The sequence below is a fragment of the Mytilus trossulus genome, chromosome 8 (genome assembly GCF_036588685.1).
Source record: "Mytilus trossulus isolate FHL-02 chromosome 8, PNRI_Mtr1.1.1.hap1, whole genome shotgun sequence".
In the NCBI taxonomy this organism is placed as follows: Eukaryota; Metazoa; Mollusca; class Bivalvia; order Mytilida; family Mytilidae; genus Mytilus; species Mytilus trossulus.
Window position 1 is genome coordinate 46,877,035 of NC_086380.1, and position 22,449 is coordinate 46,899,483.

At 35.9% G+C, this 22,449-nt stretch overlaps 2 protein-coding genes across 2 annotated transcripts; both read left to right on the forward strand.

Moving 5' to 3' along the window:
- Window positions 1–16,142: 16,142 nt before the first annotated feature.
- Window positions 16,143–18,677, forward strand: LOC134727717 (uncharacterized). The gene has a single exon (XM_063592101.1). It carries the CDS (start codon window positions 16,143–16,145, stop codon window positions 18,675–18,677), a length of 2,535 nt encoding a protein of 844 aa, XP_063448171.1.
- Window positions 18,678–19,887: 1,210 nt separating this feature from the next.
- Window positions 19,888–22,449, forward strand: LOC134727719 (uncharacterized). The gene has a single exon (XM_063592102.1). It carries the CDS (start codon window positions 19,888–19,890, stop codon window positions 22,447–22,449), a length of 2,562 nt encoding a protein of 853 aa, XP_063448172.1.

Genomic DNA, 22,449 nt, shown 5'->3' on the forward strand with positions numbered 1-22,449 from the left:
AAACAAGGGCTTCGTATTTTTGTGATGTTTCTGTTTATCACAATTACCAGCACCAATGTCTTTCAAGGATATTTATGACCTGATATTTATATATTGATTATTTTAGAAGTGCTGGTGTCTTCAGTGTAGATTGGTCTGCACACTCAGTTTGCATAGGAACACAGAATCAAAATAAAATGTTCGCATGATCTTCACCTTCTGTTTTGGGTTGCAGCTTTATAAACTCTATCATAGATATGCAGAATGAATCTCTTACATGTAGTGCGTAAGTTATTGGTGTTAGGAGTTTGTTGAAGATTTTTCAAGTTTGTAAGAGACCTTGTCATCATAACTGAGAGTTTTTTCGCGGAACAGGAACATATATTGTTTTACATCTGTCCGTCCATGATACTAGTGATTGTAGATTGTTGTCAGGTTGGATTTAGATGGTTTCTACTTGAAACTTTAATTTCTTGCTGACTGTACCTCACAATAGTTCGAAATACCTACATTGCACCCCTTTAGAAGAATATTTAAAAAAAAAATAACCTCAAAAATGTTTGCCTCGCTCCGATCGGCGAATATAAACATTGCGCCCCCCCCCCCCCCCCTAATCTGAAATCCTGGATCCGCCCTGTTATCTGAGGCTATAATTTGATTACACTGTCATGCAGAGGAGCCTTATATATAATTATATATTATAATACCACTTCACGGAGTCTCTTTTTAGTATCCAACATATTTGGATGACTTACACCAAATCACATTGATTTCGATCTTTGGTCAGTTTTTATTTGTGGATGCGGGGGATCCTTTTCAAGTTCAACTGAGGCTTTCCAATGCAGTATTATAATCAATTTGATATCTATAATAGTTAAAGCAAGTCATTGATGTTTTTGTTATTTACAAATACACGAGGATACCGCAAGTGTTATACTTGATATCCAAAATCAAAATTATGCAAGTGAAAGCACCGATAGTTTTTCCGCCGGTGAAAAATGCGTACTGGATTTGTTACAGAATTAAACTGGTTTAAAAAAAAACATTTTATGTAAATTTCTTGCTGAATTATAAATTCATTTTTAATACTTTTACTCGATTAATAAAATTTGTATATCAGTAGACTAATTTAAACGAATAAAACAAATTTAATTTATTTTTTAACGTATTCCCCCCCCCCCCCCCCCCCCCCCCCCCTTTCTATAGTTTTTATAATACACGTAGAAAACACTTTGATTGAGTACATTCGTGTGCTAAGACGTGTTTGTTATCATATTTTGGGAGTGTAGAAGAAGACCCCAAATAACCGGTCAAGGGTTCATACACTTATCAAAATAAAAACACAAAAAAACTTTAAGCCAATCGAACTAGCAGGATAATTTATCGGTATGTTCGGACTGTATTCTTATTTGTTATGTAAAATCTAGATATTTCCGAAATAAAGCCGCCATTGTCTGATTATCATCTGAAGCGAGTTAGGCTCCCCTCTCTATGATTTCCCCTGGAATGGGTGATGGGTTTTTTGTCAAAATTTGCTACATCCATTGTTATTTGTTAATGTTTAGAAATCAATTGGAATTTACTTTCTTATTATGAAGACAACGTTATTCATGTTATTACCTTCAAATATCTCGCAAGAAAAGACTGGAGATTATCGAGGGTTCACTCGAATAATAACTACGCCCTCTATCGGACAATGTCAAATCGATGTGAAGCGGCAATCTTGGTCTATATAGTTCCCAATTATTATGTGGCCTGGGGTATTTCTTGCCAAGTATTCTGACTACTGTTTTATTTGAAATGTTTACTATTTAAGTTGTCCTATAAGTTGCATATATATTAAAATATTTAAGCAAAATATGTGTAAAATTAATTGTTGAATGATTCTTGAATGACTGAAGTGAAAATTGTGGCCAAAATGAAAGTAGGATAGACACTAGCCTCTTTAATTTATTCTAGATTCAAATCCTACATTTGACATTTTAATACGGCTTTCTAAAGAAAAAGCAGTTATGGGTTGTCCTGTGACAAGCATATTGTGTTCAAATAACAATGGTCTAATTAGCAGTTACATTTATTTCATGTTTGAGGCGGTGCAAATTTTTAAATTCAATTTGACCTTTAACAAAAAAAAATGCATTGTAACCAATGGGAAGAAAGCTTGTGGTATGAGGCCAGGATTGGATTTCTGTGACATGAACTGACTTGAAGACTATATGTACATGTTTCCAACAGGGGTTTAGTGAGCAAAATGATAACCGTTCGAGCAGCAAAAAAATATGGATGAGGGCCTGGACAGGGTATTGGGAGCATGGGAGAGAGGGGATAAGGGAGAGGAGGGGCGGGAAAAGGGACAGAGAAGAGAAGGGGGGAAAAAGGAGACAAATATGTATGTATTTGAATTATTTTAGCAGGAAAATAATTATCTAAATGAGTTAACTGAGTCAAAAGATTCAAGAAAGTGCTAATAAAAAGTAAAAAGAAAAAAAAAAACTCAGAGGAAATCTAAAAACGGAAAGCCCTAAATGTAAGTGCAAAATGATTTTTGTATAATATGATAAAGTAAGAACTACTAAAGGTGATTTAAACAATTTGTACGGAAAAATAAGTGTTTATTTTTTTTTTTAAATCTTATACCCGTGAGTCTCCTTAAGTGAGGGACGAGCGGAAAAATTGACACGAGTAAAACAGTATGCTCGCAGCATTTTGTTGAGTGACCAAAATATATGATAAGCGTTAAATTTTATGATCATTTTGTTCTATTTTACAAAGCATTACAGGGGCGGATTAAGGCGGGGCGTGACTGGCGTGCACCCCCTAAAATTTTCAAAGCATTGCCCTCTTTTTGAAAAAAAGGAATTGAAAGAAAAATATGTAACGTGGTCGGATTTTTTTTTTATTTCAACCCAACGGGTGCACATTTAAAACTGTTTACAAGATTCCTGAACCATATTTTCTGTTCAGTCCAAAAATATTCCAAAACTGGTTATAGTCTTGTATATATGATGTATAATTTAAGTTTCTTGGTTATAATATGGAGTTTATTATGACGTCCATTATCACTGAACTAATACTAGTATATATTTGTTCAGGGGCCAGCTGAAGGCCGCCTCCGGGTGCGGGAAATTCTCGCTGCATTGAAGACCTATATATAGGTGACCTTCTGCTGTTGTCTGTTCTATGGTCGGCATCGTTGTCTCTTTGACACATTCCTCTTTTTCATTTTCAATTTTACACTTGGAACATAAAGGGAAAGTTGTGCGCCAAAATAACCAAGTTCAAGGACAATTTTATAATTCTTATTTGTTAATTCTTGAACTATGTATATATATATCTTTGATATTCGTATTATTTTCCAAAAGAATTTTATTTTTCTATTTTGCAAGCAGCGTTTTTCTGCAACCATTAAAACGAATTGGTTTCTTACGAAACTGCACTAATAGTGTCACAAAAGTTCCCCGTATTTTCTCACATTATCCTGCCTGTGTTACTGTAGTTTGGATTTATACTTTAAAAAAAATCATCGAGAAACGGTGTGCATCAGAGTTAAGCTGGGGTCATACATTCACCATTTTTACTGCCGTCCTTGACAGGACTATTCCCGATTAAAGGGAAAAAGAGGCTTGGAGAAGGGAGAAGAAGGGCGGGAGCAGGGAGAAACTTACCCCCTGTCAAGCCCACGTCATGAATTAGAAAATAATGACCGGTCAATTTCGTGGGGGAGCATACTGAGCATAAAAAGTAACTTAAAAGAATTATGTAGTATATTATTCCCTTTTTCTATCCCCTTTTTCTATGCATAAACTAATTACAAAAATTATAACGACGTATCTAATCATTCAAATCAAGCTCGGCAAACTTCCAATTTTTGACACTGACACTTTTTAGTCCGTGTCCAAGCACAAGCAGCAAAGGCGGATCCAGGGATTCGTGGGTAAAATTGGGTTGATTATATATGGAATCAATGAAGCATGACTGGAGCCCCCCTTTTTTTTTTTAGGTCAGTCAGCGGGGCCCCCTTAGGAAAAGTTCTGGATCCGCCACTGAAAATCGTAAATGTGTTAGTAAAATTCTATTTCGAATAACATCGCTGACCAACATTTATTCAATTCAATTCCATTCACTCCGTTGAAGTTGTATTGCCATATAAAGTTTACAGTTTGTGACATATATTACAACAAAACAAATAAAGACAATAACTAAGTAACTCAATATATATACACAAATTCCGGTAAATATTAAAGGGTCCCCTGTCCTCAGTTCCATTGATTGTTTTTAATAAGGATTCTTGTCTATTCACTTGTGTTGGTGTTGATGAGTTAAGTATATATATAACTTTGTCATTGTCCGTGAGATTAGCAAATGAATTACTTTCTCTGTTAATGCAATCAAAATATGTTAATCTAATATTTGAATTATGAGAACAATGTATTAAGAAATGTTTCTCATCATCTAGTACTTTGCATTTTTTGCAAAGTCTCTCTTCGCGAGGAATTTTAAAATGCCTTCCCTTTTCAATTAATAATGAATGGTCACTGATTCTAAGTTTTGTAATTAATTTTCTAAATTCAAAGTTTGGGTTAGAGAGGTAAGGTTTGATCAATAGATTAGGCTCAAGTCCTTTATAAAAAACTTAATTTACTTTTACCATCATTAGATTTTAACTTAGCCATCAACAGGTTGTTGTAGTATGAGTTTATTTGGGGTTTAATATAGCTTTTATGATTTTTTAATTGTTTTAAATGATCACAGGATTTTAGTCTATCTATATCAATGTTAGATTCAGAAAGAATATCTTTTGCAAAAGTGAACCATGAGCCACTAGAATCCAAAGTTTTAGTAAATTGAAAAGATTCATGTAATAAGGGATTCAAATTTGAGGTGAACAGCCTTGCTAAATATAATTATAGTTAGGGTTTTTATATGACATTCAATAGGCAGTCTTCCAAATTCGTTCCTTGTACAAAAATTTGAGACACTATTGTTAGTGCCAAGGGTAAACTTGCAATAACCAAGATGCAAGTTTTCTATTGGAGTCTTGTCAATAAAATTAAATGGGTCCACATTTTTTCCAGAAACCAAAGCCGTCTTTTTTTAGCTTTGAAATACGTTATGTATGAGTTTAAATATGTTATTTCAGAATTATAAGTCAATATAGGTCTCACTGTAGGAAGGCTGCCAAGAGAATTAGTATATATGTTTTAATAGAAAACAAAACCTTTTTTGCCTTTTTTGTTAATTCAGCTGTACTATGACAGAGATTACTATTTGATTTAATCAGCAGACCCAAGTAAGGATATTCCAAAACATTCTCTATTTTTTTTCTTTTTACATATATGTATTTTTCAGGCTTTTGTTTTGTTGTTGAATAGTCCATACTTTTTGTTTTATTTATGTTTAGAGAAAGCTGCCAGTTTTCACAAAACGTGGAAACTTTATTAAGACTATGTTGGAGACCCTTTTTAGATTCTGATAGTAAAAGCAGATCATCAGCAAACAAGAGGGAGCCTAGTTTACTATTTATAAGCTCAATTGGACTTGAGTTGTCATCTTTCAAACCTTAAGTGATACCATTTATAAAAATGTTGAACATATTAGGACTTAATGAGTCCCCTTGTTTTGCACCTCTAGTGTCAAAATAGTCAGAAATGTGATTTTTATATTTTAAAGAGGATTTTGTATTTAAATATTGTTGTTTTATTACTCTACATGTAAAAAGACTTTCCTACTCCCATTTTGCATAATTTATATAGAAGGGCTGTCCTCCATACAGAGTCAAATGCCTTTCTTAAGTCAATGAAGCATGCATAGATTTTATGTTATTTTTGTGTATATATTTATCAATTAAAGATTTTAATATGAAAATATTGTCAGCAGTTCTGTGATTTTCTCTGAAGCCAAATTGACAGTTATTCAGCTGTTTATCCACACTTGTGATTAGTATATTATTGAGTACAGTATTGAATATTTTAGTAAGATTAATGATTTAAGATATACCTCTGTAATTATTGGGATCAGATTTGTCTCCCTTCTTATTTAGTGCGATTATATATGAGTCCTTCCATGATTTTGGGTACATACCCGTTTTTAGAATTAAATTAAATATTTTAACAATTGACTTCATTATTACTTGATTTGAGGTTTTAATTATTTCATTTATAATTATATCTGGTCCAGCAGACTTTTGAAGTGTTAGTCCTCTGATTACCTTATTTACTTCTGAACAAGATATTGAAGCATCTGTTTCATCTTTGAAGTCTATATTATTTTCTAATAGCTTTAATTGTGATTCAATGTCTATCATAAAAGCATTATCTATAGATGAAGGTTTACCTTGATTTTGAAAACGTTTATTAAAACTTCTTCATCTTTTTGAAATACCTCTGGTATTTCATCTTTTTCTGTTTTAACCTTAAGATTTTAAAATTTTCCAATATTCCTTTGGATTTTGATTGATAAATTCACTTAAACAATTATAAAATTTTGGTTTATATTCATACTTTTTCCATTTTCTTCCAAGTTTTTTTTTAACTAAAAAAACGTTTGCTTTAAACTATTATTATTTGGATTATTCCTTATTTTGTTCCCTATTTTATTTATTTGACGCTTGGTTTCATATAACATTGTCTGACCAAACTTTAAATTTCTTTTTCTTCTTCCTCCTCTTAGTTTTTGGAGTTGCTTTACAAGAAAGGCTTGAAATATTATCTAAAAATTTTGTCAATTTTTCTGAAGCCTCGTCATCACCAACCTGATTTTCCTCGTAATTAATAACCATTTCAAACTCTATTATCTCATTCTTTACATTTTCGGTCAATATAGCATCACTAAGTTCAAGTTTAGAGATTCCTGACCATTTATATGATTTAATCCTGTACCACCCTTTTTCCTCAAGGCCAATTTCTTTATCTATATAGAGGACTTAATATATATATAAAGTTATTTGAACATGATCAAACTCGTTTTGTCTGCATGAACCCCCTGATGGGTTAATGCTTATATATTGGCAATCTCCGGCGCAGAGATCATATCCGTTCCTTACGTGCTCCGCAATACTACACTTAATATGAGTGTAGTGTTACAAAGTATTGAACGGAACGGATATGTGATCTCTGCGCCGGAGATTGATATATTGGTGAGTTTTGAATGTGTCTATGGGCCACTCGACATCTCTCGGTCGGAAGTCAGAATAAAATTCTCGGAACGTCTCGAAAGTTTCAATCATTTATACAGGTTTTAACAGGTTGTTAACACGTCTTTGGTATCATGTATGGTCCCTTGATGACCCTTGTCGACGCAATTATATTTGTTTTAAAACGACCACTGTAAATTGTGTGTATCTGGGTCAATTATAACGTGGTATTGTATGATATTGTCTCGATAACATGTGAATTAATTATGTTTGAAGATTTAACCACGGGATACTGAATGTGTATTTCATCATAGACTTACGGGAGAGAAGAATCTGGTTAAAATAATGATATTTGATAGAAAAAAAGAAAGATAATATTCTTATCAAAAGTATTTAATTCAATCGGAATCAAAGAAATATATTTACAAAATATATATTGTATTTATGTTTCTGAAGAAACTAACAATGATTAAAATCCGAATATTTTCAGAGTTGCAATTAAGAAATAAGTATTTTATATATTACAAGATACTCTGCTTTGGTATTTTTGAATATTCATTTGTAAAGGAAACATAAAAATTAAATCTAAATAAATTCTTGAATCCTACAAAAAAATGTTTATAAACAACTAATCATTATGCTTCTACGTTAATTATTTCATACCATTTTAGAATTTAGGTTTTATGAGTAATCATTATTTTTTTTTGTATTGTAATATATCCATAAAACTGAAAGTAAGATAAATTTAGTAAATATTTAAATTTTAAACAGTCATGAAAAAAAAATACTTGTATGTTTTCAATTCAAACAGCATGATTTTAAATCCTTGCAACTAATAACTATACAACAATTACAACAAAATTTAATTACAACCATCATGTTGATTATTTTACACCGTTTTAGTATGGATAGAAGTCTTTGCTTATATTTTGTATACTAAGATATTCACATAGTGGATTGTTAGAATTTAAAAGCAGATTATATCGATAAATGAATGTTAATACTTGACGTTCGTGTGTATTGATATTATATATATACCTTTTTATATAAATTGGTTATTTTGAAAGTGTTTACAGGTATTCATAAATTTCTGAATAAAGAAATTCTTCGGCAAAACTAAGTTTCCCTGTAGAATTTTTGAATTGATTTAAGTAAAATCAGGAAATCCTTAAAATTTGAGATGTTTTATGAGACCAAAATAAGTCTCTTCATAAGAGGTCCCAATCAATTGCATGCCACAGGTTTCACCGTATACAACATCTACCATGAGTAAAGACAGCTTCAAATACGAGTTGAGAATATAAAGGCATTCATGTAGGAAACAAAATATAAAAATATGATAGATAAAATAAATGCATCCAGAATTCCACATTACAAAGCAAACTGAGTAGGTTTGTGCAATTTGCATAAGTCATCTGGTTAGAAGAAATTAGGATTTGCCAAAGGGTTATAATCGGAAAAAATGATGTACATTCCCAAGTTATAAATAAAATAGTCGAGCTTTAAAATAACTATTCAAATAGAAGATGAAATATATACTTTCAACTGGCTTGTTCTATTGACAGTTAATTATTTCAATTCAAAAGCAAACACAAGTTCAGCAACAATCTTTTGGGGACCCGGCAGTCAGCGGTCCTAGGTTCATGTATTGCTTTTCTTTTTTTTTTAAAGAAAGCAACTTGTTTTAAATATTTGACGGCGGACAGGAGACTCTCGCTAACAACAGCATAAATTGATAGACCTCATCATGAAGTTTTACCAGATTAACTTTTGTAGGAACTATCATCCCATTTAGAAGTTATCTCCCTATTATTGTTTTTTTTTCAACATAGGTGCCCTCATTGTTTTTAAAGATATCATTGGACGATAGGCAGATCTTATCATGATGTATTAATTTACCATATGGGGCTCATAGGGTTTCATCATCCCCTATGAGAGTCATATCCCCTTGAAGCAATTTCTTTCCTAAATGCATTTTTCTTAAAAAGTATTAGAGTTAGAATCGATTTGAAAACGGCAACGTGTACAAGCACAGATGGCAATGTTAATAATAACATTGAGAATGGAAATGGGGAATGCGTGAAAGAGACAACAACCCGACCGTAAAAAAAAAACAACAGCAGAAGGTCACCAACAGGTCTTCAATGTAGCGAAAAATTCCCGCACCCGGAGGCGTCCTTCAGCTGGCCCCTAAACAATTATATACTAGTTCAGTGATAATGAACGCCATACAAATTTCCAAATTGTACACAAGAAACTAAAATTAAAATACAAGACTAACAAAGGCCAGAGGCTCCTGACTTAGGACAGGCGCAAAAATGCGGCGGGGAGAAACATGTTTGTGAGATATCAACCCTCCCCTAATACCTCTAGCCAATGTAGAAAAGTAAACGTATTTATAAATCGTTTTGTTGTTAACCCTTATAAGGAGTTATTTCCCTTGAAAAAAATAGACACAATTTTTGAAAAAAATGTATTTCGAGAACCAGAATTCGTAGAGACTTGGGACGTACACCAATAATCTTAAGTTCATATCACCTTCAATTTCCACCCAAGGTCAAAGGTCACCAAGTGCAAAAAAAAATCAAGCTTACATATTAAGAAAACGATAAGAGTTTCCTGCATACATACTGTGTATTAAACGTTCCTCTCAAATTCTTAACCAGATTCTCCGCAGGGCGTAGCTTTATACGACCGCAGAGGTTGAACCCTGAACGGTTGGGGCAAGTATGGACACAACATTCAAGCTGGATTCAGCTCTAAATTTGAATTGTGATTAAATAGTTGACACAGCATAGGTTTCTGACACAGAATGAATGTGTTCTAATGAACTTAATTTTTTTGTTTTCTCTTACAGCAATTCACTATGCTGTTGAATATTAATCCTCTCAAAAAAATGTTTGAAGAAATTTTCTTTTTATTTATGAAATTTCAAATGAGAAAATTGAACCCAATTTTTTTAATCACATCCCCCTTTCCCTTATTCCAAAACTGATCTCAATTAAAATTTCTAATGGAGTTTGCAACAATAACTTCTCATTTAAATACATCATAAAATATTAAGATGTAAAAAAACTGCTTGTTTTCACTGAATGGTAAAGATTATTTTAATTTATCAGTTGGTAGTAAAAAGTGAATATACATTGTACATTGTATATAACAAAGATTTAAGTTGATTCTGGACAAAGAAAGATAACTGCAATTAAAAAAAAATCTTGCTATTGCACAATAGTTAAGAAATAATTGATGCCAGCTATACTTTATTGTAGTTTTAACATGGGTAGGCATTATATTCGTGATTATTTTTGCCAGAGCGATAGCGTCGGAACATATTGTAACACATTGTTGTCATTGTTAAAGTATTAGTAACCAAATGTGTATCATTTTAGTGTTTGAAAGTGTTTTAATTTAAGGAAATACATTAAATGCATACCATTTTGACGAAATTAATTTTTCTGCCGTAGTCAATATACGCATGCGCAAACTAATTTTATTGGATAATAAAGTATGGTTTCTTTACAAAGCTAAAGAATCACGTCATATTAGAATGTGCAATTAGATATTTCTTGCTTACTATTCTGGACAAAGAAAAATAACTCTAATTGAAAAAAAAAACTTGCTATTTCACAATATTGTGTAATTAGATATTTCTTGCTATTGCGCAATACTGTGCAATTGAAAAGACTTGCTATTGCACAATACTTAATATAATAATTTTGGATCCTGATTTGGACCAACTTGAAAACTGGGCCCATAATCAAAAATCTAATAATTTACATGTTTGGATTCAGCATATCAAAGAACCCCAAGATTTCAATTTTTGTTAAAATCAAACTAAGTTTAATTTTGAACCCTTTGGACTTAAATGTAGACCAATTTGAAAACAATACCAAAAATGAAGAATCTACATACACAGTTAGATTTGGCATATCAAATAACCCCATTTATTCAATTTTTGATGAAATCAAACAAAGTTTAATTTTGGACCCCGATTTGGACCAACTTGAAAACTGGGCCAATAATCAAAAATCTAAGTACATGTTTGGATTCAGCATATTAAAGAACCCAACCGATTCATTTTTTGTCAAAATCAAACTAAGTTTAATTTTGGACCCTTTGGACCTTAATGTAGACCAATTTGAAAAGGGGACCAAAAGTGAAGAATCTAAATTACACAGTTAGATTCGGCATATCAAAGAACCCAAATTATTCAATTTTGATGAAATCAAACAAAGTTTAATTTTGGACCCTTTGGGCCACTTTTTCCGAAACTTTTGGGACCAAAACTCCGAAAATCAATACCAACCTTCCTTTTATGGTCATAAACCTTGTGTTTAAATTTCATAGATTTCTATTTACTTATACTAACGTTATGGTGTGAAAACCAAGAAAAATGCTTTTTGGGGTCCTTTTTGGCCCCTAATTCCTTAACTGTTAGGACCTAAACTCCCAAAATCAATACCAACCTTCCTTTTGTGGTCATAAATATTGTGTTTAAATTTCATTGATTTCTATTTACTTAAACTAAAGTTATTGTGCGAAAACAAAGAATAATACTTATTTGGGCCCTTTTTTTGGCCCCTAATTCCTAAAAGATTGAAACCTAAACGCCCAAAATCAATCCCAACCTTTCTTTTGTCGTCATAAACCTTGTGTCAAAATTTCATAGATTTCTATTAACTTAAACTACAGTTATAGTGCAAAAACCAAGAAAATGCTTATTTGGCCCTTTTTGGCCCCTAATCCCTAAAATGTTGGGACCAAAACTCCCAAAATCAATACCAACCTTTCTTTTGTGGTCATAAACCTTGTGTTAAAATTTCATAGATTTCTATTAACTTTTACTAAAGTTAGAGTGCGAAAACTAAAAGTATTCGGACGACGACGACGACGACGCCAACGTGATAGCAATATACGACGAAACAAATTTTGCGGTCGTATAAAAATATACCAACCTACTATAATGCCAAGATGACCGGTAATTCAAGACCTTCAGTTTGAGGTCAAATTCAAATTGACGTCCACCCAAAAACTCGTTATGTGGGGTCATTGAGTGCCCCAAAAAAATCTTTTAAGATAAGGTTGTTGTATATCAATTCATTTTCCAATCTTATTTTTAAAAATGGCATGGCACAGCAATATTTAGTGCAAAATAACTAGTTTGTGAAATTAAATCCTTTTTAGTATATAATTCGGACTATGCTATACATAAAAGTCAAATTAGTTTCGACAATTTTCCAATTTTTACTCCGTGAGTGATCCATATACAGTAGAAAGAATCCCCACAGAAACAATCAAGATGTTGTTTTTTTTTAGATCCATCGTCAAAAGCAACTTTCCAGTTAACGAAAAATATTTTCAACCTCTTACATTGATCCTAACATGGGATATGGAAAAAAAATGTTAGCAAAAATAACAGAAATCCCCAGACAAGCTTGTTTGTGAGAAGAATTAGAACGCCATTAACAACAACGAGAAGAATTCATAGTAAAACTATACTTGACTAGTAGTTCTCCATTGATATAATTATAAATGACATAATAACGAGTATAGTTTATTTTTGTACTTCTATAACAAACATTTTGTGTGGACCTTCAATAAAATCAAAGAAGTGCTCAGTAACAAAAAGCATTCCTCTTTTATGTGTTGTTACTATCATCTGGACCTTAAAACAAATTTGAATCTTTTTTAAAGGTCCATTGTTATCAAAGAAGTGCGATCTAAAAGATATGATTCTTCTATGACTTGTAGTTGGTTAGAGTTTGTATCTTAATGTATCTTAACCAGAATTAATTTAGGTCAAGCTGACTTTTTTTTCATGGACAATCGTTACTATTAAATAGTAGTAAATCATTCCTTTTTACACAGTTTGTTTCAATCTTTACCTAAATACAAAACTTGGAATAATGATGCATGATTTTTTTATTAGTTATTTGAACTAGCTGTCAGTAACTGCGAGTACTCTCAGATCAGTACTTATAGTGTCTTTTTGTTGTTGGGATATACAAGTACCCGGCCACGTTCACTCTGTTTTTTGTTAGATGTATTTATATTTGTATCCATCTGATGAGTTAACTCACCTATATGTTAAAAACCTACAATGAAATGCTTTAAACTGCATTTTCCATATCTGTTAGATACTTATTCATGTAAAAATGCCAAATTTTGAAAATCTATGCCAATAATGACTCTATCATGACGTATATAAGCTAGCGTAAGCCGGCACTTAGTTGTTATAGAAAAGCTGACTATTTTATTTAAAAGGTAATTATGCTTTTTAAAACTGAGTACTGACTATAAAGTTGCACCTTGCTAAAGTTCTTCATTAGAAAATGAACTCGAGGCATATATCATACAAGTTTTCCTTGAAGTTTGATATTTCATTAACTAAAATGTTCATTATTCAACTTACATTATGCCATGCATATTTCTTAAGAAGAAACATAACTAGTTAGTTCATTCACTCACCTCTTAGTTCCAATTAATTAATAAAATTATATTTGTCCAATTGCAGACAATAGCAAGCGTTATTTTTTTCTGATATAATTATTAGTTTTCAAACAAAAGTAGGACACACTTCCTAAAGTAAGTTAGTCTGTCTCGGCTTTTCCGGTTAGGCCGATGCCTTAAGAAAGTTTATTGCTATAGCAAACTTTCCAAAAAAAACTTTATTTTATTATTCAAATAGAATTTATTTTTTAAAAATGTGTGGTGCTAATACGCTCTCATAGTTAATGCCACTTTCAATACTACTGTGCATATAACGTGGCGGCCAAATTGCATTAGTGGAGAGAACCAGTGACATTCGGTAGTATTGAAAACTGGACTGTTTATGAAATAATTGTCTGATTTGTCGTTTTAGTGATAAATGTTTTCTTCTGAGATGATCATCAACATAATTCATTTGAAAGATAAAGATGTTACCAAAAAGTTGTGAAAGAAAACAAGAAGTAAGTTTAAAATTGACCAATCAAATCAGAAGCTGTACAAGGAAGTAAAATATCGATTATTTTAACGTTCTGAATAAACCTGTCACATTTTTTCACCAGATGTTATAATCATTAATTCAATGCACTTTTTTCAAATTTGTCTTCGCCTCAAACGCTGAAACCAAATTATTTGAGTTAGAAAACAAAAAAATAAATAATATCAAATGGTTCAACTAAGTATGATTCCCTCCTTTGACATCTGACAGAGATGATAAGAACAATATTATACAATTACTGTCTTTTGATGAGGTGTAGATATTTCACGTTTTATACCCGATCCAATGGCATTTTATTAGAAAACCGGATGTGGGTACGCGCAGCCTAGAACGGCAATTTGACTATTCGTACCCGCATGCGGGTACGCGCAGACACTGCCTTTATTTTAAGTTAAATTTGATAAGATACCAGTAAGCATTGTTAATTTTACAAAAATTGCACAAAAAATTACTTGCAAAGATCAAACACATTTTTGTTTACAGTGGCTAGGACAAGAAAGTACGTTTTTATTGAAAAACGCCGGGATTTTAGTACAGATATAGTTTATCCACTTGTATTTATAAGAAAAAGCTAACGAAGTACGACGGACGCCAAGTGATGAGAAAAGCTCACTTGGCTCTTCGGTCCAGGTGAGCTCAAAATGAATCCACAAAATCATTTATTAAGAATGATAACGACTGTACAAATCGTCCGTTATCTGTTATATGACATTATCTTTGTAGCTGGTTCTGAGATAGATTGACCGCCAAGGGATTCACTAATTAGCGACAACAAGCGTCAAGAAGCGACAACAAGCGTCAACAAGCGACAAGAAGCGACAACAAGAATTATTTTAGCGACAACAAGCGACAAGAAGACTATTTAGCGACAAGAAAATATTTTTTTTTATTAAATATTAGATATTAGATATAAAGAAATTTGTATGTAATGTTTTTTTTTAAATTTACGAGCAGATATGTCTAATTAAAATGTTTTATTATATAAATAGACGAAGAAATGAAACATTTGTGAGGAAGAAAGAGATTGTGACATGGGGATTGATAGATGACCCAAAGTGTGTTCTTTGTGGTAAGCCAGCAAACTTGGAGCACATCTTATCATCATGCTCGAGTGCTTTGAAAGACGGGAGGTATACATGGCGACACGACAAGGTATTAGGGACACTAGCAGACACCCTAGAGAGAAACATCAGGAAGCCAAGGAAAAACAAGGAGGGACTTACTTTTGTCAATTTTGTTAAGGAAGGAGAGAAAGGTCAGAAGAAGAAGGTGGAAGGAAGTGGTTTATTGGTAACAGCAACTGATTGGCAAATGTTGGTAGATCTTAAACAGAAGTTACAATTCCCTCCACAGATTGCAGTAACAAACCAGAGACCTGACATCGTCATTTGGTCCGCCGCAACAAAACAGGCAATCCTGCTGGAACTAACTGTACCATGGGAAGAAAGAATAGAAGATGCCTACGAGAGAAAGAGACTGAAGTACCAAGATCTACTTGCAGAATGTAGAGACAATGGATGGCGGGTTTGGTTATTTCCAGTGGAAGTGGGAAGCAGAGGGTTTGTTGGACAGTCTATGTGGCGAGCATTGAGAGCACTTGGTATTGTTGGAGGGGAAAGAAGTAAACTGATAGGGAACTTGTGTAAAGAGGCAGAGACAGCATCGATGTGGTTATGGAGGAAAAGGTCAGAACAGTGGAAGCAGTAAAGTGTAGAGGCAGGGATGGATAGCCAAGACGTGGTTTCGGGCTGGGACTTGATCACCCCAGTCGGCGCACCTCTGGAGGTTGTAGTGGACAGCGCCGAAACAGCCGAGGAAGGAGGATTCACCTGAAGACGGAACCACGCATCTTTCCAACAGGATGTATTAAGGTAATTTAACCTGGGAAACCAGTGACAGCCAGGAAAGTCTGGATGACAACTGAGAACAGAACAGTGACAACCTGGAGAGACAGGAGACTTTCAGGAGAGACTGGGATCAAGGGGTGCAGAGGCTTGGCAGGCCGAAGCACATCTTCTGTGAGGAAGAACCCACTTACATCTAGCTATGGAACAATATATAATAAGACACCCCCAAGGTTGTGCGAGAGCGGGGGAGGATGAGCAACCTACAGGATTGGTAACACCGGAAACAACACAGGAACGAACAACGACTACGAATTTGAACAACGGAAATGTATGCATCTGTGGGAAAGTTTGCAAGAACCAACGAGGTCTGAAGATACATATGGGAAAGATGAAATGCAAGCCAAATCGGAGCATAACACAACGCACAGGGCAACCTGGTGAGACGGAGGAGGAGGTGGTTCAGGATACAAACCACAGCGACCACAGCCTCCATGTGTTGTACAATGAGGAGGACAGCATGGTAGAGGGGAATCAACAGGAAAAGGAGGGCTTAGACAACAACAGACAGCCACAAGAGCCAAAAAGAACACCAGACACAAGTGAGAACATAAGAAGAAAGAAAGTAAAATGGCCCAACAATAAAAGTAAAAGTGAATGGCAACAGTTTGATGAGGATGTGGATGCAATTTTGAACACAACATTGGCAGGTAACATAGACAGGAAGATAGAATCAATGACATCATTTATTTACAACATAGGTATGGACAGATTTGGTGCAGATGAGAAAGAGGTGGTGAGGCGAGAGGGTCAAAAGAACAGAAGAGAATCCAAAATAGCAAAGATGAGGAAAGAACTAAGGCAACTTAAGAAAAGATATAATCAGGCATCAGAGGATGAAAAACCAGCATTATCTGAGCTGAGGGACACCATCAGGAAGAAACTCAAGATCACAAGGAGAGCAGAGAGAACTAGGAAAAGGAGGAAAAAGAGAGAGAAAGCAAGAGCTCAATTTACATCAGATCCTTTCCAATTTACATCAAGATTGTTGGGGAAGAAAGGATCAGGACAACTAAAAGCTAGTAAAGAGGAAGTAGAAGAATATTTAAGAGAAATGCACAGTGATCCAAAAAGGGAAGATGAACTCCCAGATATAGAACAACTTATACGCCCGGAGGATCCAGAGCAGGTTTTTGATGAATCACCACCAAAGTTGAAAGAGGTAGTAGATGTTATCAAGAAAGGAAGGGCAGCATCAGCACCAGGTCCAAATGGAGTACCATATAAGGTATACAAGAACTGTCAGAGAATTACAAGACGTCTATGGAAGTTAATAAGAGTCATCTGGAGAAGAGGTCGACTAGCAGAGAGTTGGCACAAGGCAGAAGGGTGCTTTATACCAAAGGAAGAGAAGTCAGAGACATTAAAACAGTTTAGAACCATCTCACTGTTAAATGTAGAAGGAAAGATATTTCTTGCTATTCTTGCTAAAAGGATGACAAACTACATGCTGAGCAACGAGTACATTGACATTGCAGTACAGAAAGGAGGGGTACCAGGTGTATCAGGCTGCATTGAACATACAAGCGTATTATCACAGATAATCCGAGAAGCGAAAGATTCAAAGGGAGAGCTCGCAGTTGTCTGGCTGGATTTAGCGAATGCATATGGGACAGTACCACACAAGTTAGTTGAGTTGATGCTGGAGAGATACCATGTACCTTACGGTGTAAGAGAGCTGATAAGAGAGTACTTCAACCATCTGCAGCTGAGATTTACCGTTGGGGATTTTACAACATCATGGCAACGTTTAGAAGTGGGAATAGTGACAGGATGCACGATATCTGTCATCCTTTTCTCCGCAGCAATGAATATGATTGTGAAGTCAGTAGAGAAGAAGAGCAGAGGTCCATGGATGAAGTCAGGAGTACGGCAACCACCAGGAAGAGCATTCATGGATGATATGACAATAAGCACAAAGACAGTTATCGAAGCCAGGTGGACACTACAAGAGCTTGATAAGATGATCACCTGGGCAAGAATGAAAGTGAAGCCTAGCAAATCCAGAAGTTTGGTAGTGAAGAATGGTAAAGTCAAGGAGGAAAGGTTTAAAATAGGAGACGAAATAATACCAACAGTCTCAGAGAAGCCAGTTAAGTGTCTCGGAAAATGGTTCAACAACACCTTGTCAGATAAGTTGAATGTGGAAGATACATATAAGCAGTTGGACGACTGGTTAAAGGCAGTAGATAAGAGTGGACTACCAGGAAAGTACAAGGCATGGATCTACCAGCATGGGATATTGCCTCGGCTGCTGTGGCCACTTCTTGTGTATGATGTACCAATGACAACGGTAGAGGGAATGGAAAGAATATCAAACAGTTATTCACGTAGATGGCTTGGAGTACCACGCAGTTTCAGCAGTGTGGGCCTATACAGTTTAGGAACCAAGTTACAGCTACCACTCAAGTCAATCACTGAGGAATTCAAGGTGACCAAGGTTAGACAACATCTGACGTTAAAAAACAGCAGGGATGAGAAAGTACGATCAGCAAAAGTAGAAATAAGAACTGGAAGGAAGTGGTCAACAAAGAAGACGATAGAAGATGCTGAGTCACGATTAAAACACAGTGAGATAGTGGGCAGAGTTGCAGTTGGAAGACAGGGGCTGGATGTTACACCTACAGCAAAATGGAGAACAGCAACAGTGGAAAAAAAGACATCTGGTACAGAATGAGGTACGATCAATGGAAGAAGAAAGTAGAATGGTAAAGGCAGTGAGTATGAAGAAGCAGGGAAGCTGGTTAAACTGGGATGGAGCAAGACAGCAGAAGTTAGGATGGAATGAGATCTGGAAGATGGAGCCACATAGGTTGCAATTTAAGCTAAAGTCAGTATATGATGTATTGCCAAGCCCAACAAATCTAGCAACATGGGGATTGATAGATGACCCAAAGTGTGTTCTTTGTGGTAAGCCAGCAAACTTGGAGCACATCTTATCATCATGCTCGAGTGCTTTGAAAGACGGGAGGTATACATGGCGACACGACAAGGTATTAGGGACACTAGCAGACACCCTAGAGAGAAACATCAGGAAGCCAAGGAAAAACAAGGAGGGACTTACTTTTGTCAATTTTGTTAAGGAAGGAGAGAAAGGTCAGAAGAAGAAGGTGGAAGGAAGTGGTTTATTGGTAACAGCAACTGATTGGCAAATGTTGGTAGATCTTAAACAGAAGTTACAATTCCCTCCACAGATTGCAGTAACAAACCAGAGACCTGACATCGTCATTTGGTCCGCCGCAACAAAACAGGCAATCCTGCTGGAACTAACTGTACCATGGGAAGAAAGAATAGAAGATGCCTACGAGAGAAAGAGACTGAAGTACCAAGATCTACTTGCAGAATGTAGAGACAATGGATGGCGGGTTTGGTTATTTCCAGTGGAAGTGGGAAGCAGAGGGTTTGTTGGACAGTCTATGTGGCGAGCATTGAGAGCACTTGGTATTGTTGGAGGGGAAAGAAGTAAACTGATAGGGAACTTGTGTAAAGAGGCAGAGACAGCATCGATGTGGTTATGGAGGAAAAGGTCAGAACAGTGGAAGCAGTAAAGTGTAGAGGCAGGGATGGATAGCCAAGACGTGGTTTCGGGCTGGGACTTGATCACCCCAGTCGGCGCACCTCTGGAGGTTGTAGTGGACAGCGCCGAAACAGCCGAGGAAGGAGGATTCACCTGAAGACGGAACCACGCATCTTTCCAACAGGATGTATTAAGGTAATTTAACCTGGGAAACCAGTGACAGCCAGGAAAGTCTGGATGACAACTGAGAACAGAACAGTGACAACCTGGAGAGACAGGAGACTTTCAGGAGAGACTGGGATCAAGGGGTGCAGAGGCTTGGCAGGCCGAAGCACATCTTCTGTGAGGAAGAACCCACTTACATCTAGCTATGGAACAATATATAATAAGACACCCCCAAGGTTGTGCGAGAGCGGGGGAGGATGAGCAACCTACAGGATTGGTAACACCGGAAACAACACAGGAACGAACAACGACTACGAATTTGAACAACGGAAATGTATGCATCTGTGGGAAAGTTTGCAAGAACCAACGAGGTCTGAAGATACATATGGGAAAGATGAAATGCAAGCCAAATCGGAGCATAACACAACGCACAGGGCAACCTGGTGAGACGGAGGAGGAGGTGGTTCAGGATACAAACCACAGCGACCACAGCCTCCATGTGTTGTACAATGAGGAGGACAGCATGGTAGAGGGGAATCAACAGGAAAAGGAGGGCTTAGACAACAACAGACAGCCACAAGAGCCAAAAAGAACACCAGACACAAGTGAGAACATAAGAAGAAAGAAAGTAAAATGGCCCAACAATAAAAGTAAAAGTGAATGGCAACAGTTTGATGAGGATGTGGATGCAATTTTGAACACAACATTGGCAGGTAACATAGACAGGAAGATAGAATCAATGACATCATTTATTTACAACATAGGTATGGACAGATTTGGTGCAGATGAGAAAGAGGTGGTGAGGCGAGAGGGTCAAAAGAACAGAAGAGAATCCAAAATAGCAAAGATGAGGAAAGAACTAAGGCAACTTAAGAAAAGATATAATCAGGCATCAGAGGATGAAAAACCAGCATTATCTGAGCTGAGGGACACCATCAGGAAGAAACTCAAGATCACAAGGAGAGCAGAGAGAACTAGGAAAAGGAGGAAAAAGAGAGAGAAAGCAAGAGCTCAATTTACATCAGATCCTTTCCAATTTACATCAAGATTGTTGGGGAAGAAAGGATCAGGACAACTAAAAGCTAGTAAAGAGGAAGTAGAAGAATATTTAAGAGAAATGCACAGTGATCCAAAAAGGGAAGATGAACTCCCAGATATAGAACAACTTATACGCCCGGAGGATCCAGAGCAGGTTTTTGATGAATCACCACCAAAGTTGAAAGAGGTAGTAGATGTTATCAAGAAAGGAAGGGCAGCATCAGCACCAGGTCCAAATGGAGTACCATATAAGGTATACAAGAACTGTCAGAGAATTACAAGACGTCTATGGAAGTTAATAAGAGTCATCTGGAGAAGAGGTCGACTAGCAGAGAGTTGGCACAAGGCAGAAGGGTGCTTTATACCAAAGGAAGAGAAGTCAGAGACATTAAAACAGTTTAGAACCATCTCACTGTTAAATGTAGAAGGAAAGATATTTCTTGCTATTCTTGCTAAAAGGATGACAAACTACATGCTGAGCAACGAGTACATTGACATTGCAGTACAGAAAGGAGGGGTACCAGGTGTATCAGGCTGCATTGAACATACAAGCGTATTATCACAGATAATCCGAGAAGCGAAAGATTCAAAGGGAGAGCTCGCAGTTGTCTGGCTGGATTTAGCGAATGCATATGGGACAGTACCACACAAGTTAGTTGAGTTGATGCTGGAGAGATACCATGTACCTTACGGTGTAAGAGAGCTGATAAGAGAGTACTTCAACCATCTGCAGCTGAGATTTACCGTTGGGGATTTTACAACATCATGGCAACGTTTAGAAGTGGGAATAGTGACAGGATGCACGATATCTGTCATCCTTTTCTCCGCAGCAATGAATATGATTGTGAAGTCAGTAGAGAAGAAGAGCAGAGGTCCATGGATGAAGTCAGGAGTACGGCAACCACCAGGAAGAGCATTCATGGATGATATGACAATAAGCACAAAGACAGTTATCGAAGCCAGGTGGACACTACAAGAGCTTGATAAGATGATCACCTGGGCAAGAATGAAAGTGAAGCCTAGCAAATCCAGAAGTTTGGTAGTGAAGAATGGTAAAGTCAAGGAGGAAAGGTTTAAAATAGGAGACGAAATAATACCAACAGTCTCAGAGAAGCCAGTTAAGTGTCTCGGAAAATGGTTCAACAACACCTTGTCAGATAAGTTGAATGTGGAAGATACATATAAGCAGTTGGACGACTGGTTAAAGGCAGTAGATAAGAGTGGACTACCAGGAAAGTACAAGGCATGGATCTACCAGCATGGGATATTGCCTCGGCTGCTGTGGCCACTTCTTGTGTATGATGTACCAATGACAACGGTAGAGGGAATGGAAAGAATATCAAACAGTTATTCACGTAGATGGCTTGGAGTACCACGCAGTTTCAGCAGTGTGGGCCTATACAGTTTAGGAACCAAGTTACAGCTACCACTCAAGTCAATCACTGAGGAATTCAAGGTGACCAAGGTTAGACAACATCTGACGTTAAAAAACAGCAGGGATGAGAAAGTACGATCAGCAAAAGTAGAAATAAGAACTGGAAGGAAGTGGTCAACAAAGAAGACGATAGAAGATGCTGAGTCACGATTAAAACACAGTGAGATAGTGGGCAGAGTTGCAGTTGGAAGACAGGGGCTGGATGTTACACCTACAGCAAAATGGAGAACAGCAACAGTGGAAAAAAAGACATCTGGTACAGAAAGAGGTACGATCAATGGAAGAAGAAAGTAG

Coding starts and splice junctions, on each gene's coding strand:
- LOC134727719 (XM_063592102.1), top strand. CDS start 19,888: ATGGAACAATATATAATAAGACACCCCCAAGGTTGTGCGAGAGCGGGG.
- LOC134727717 (XM_063592101.1), top strand. CDS start 16,143: ATGGAACAATATATAATAAGACACCCCCAAGGTTGTGCGAGAGCGGGG.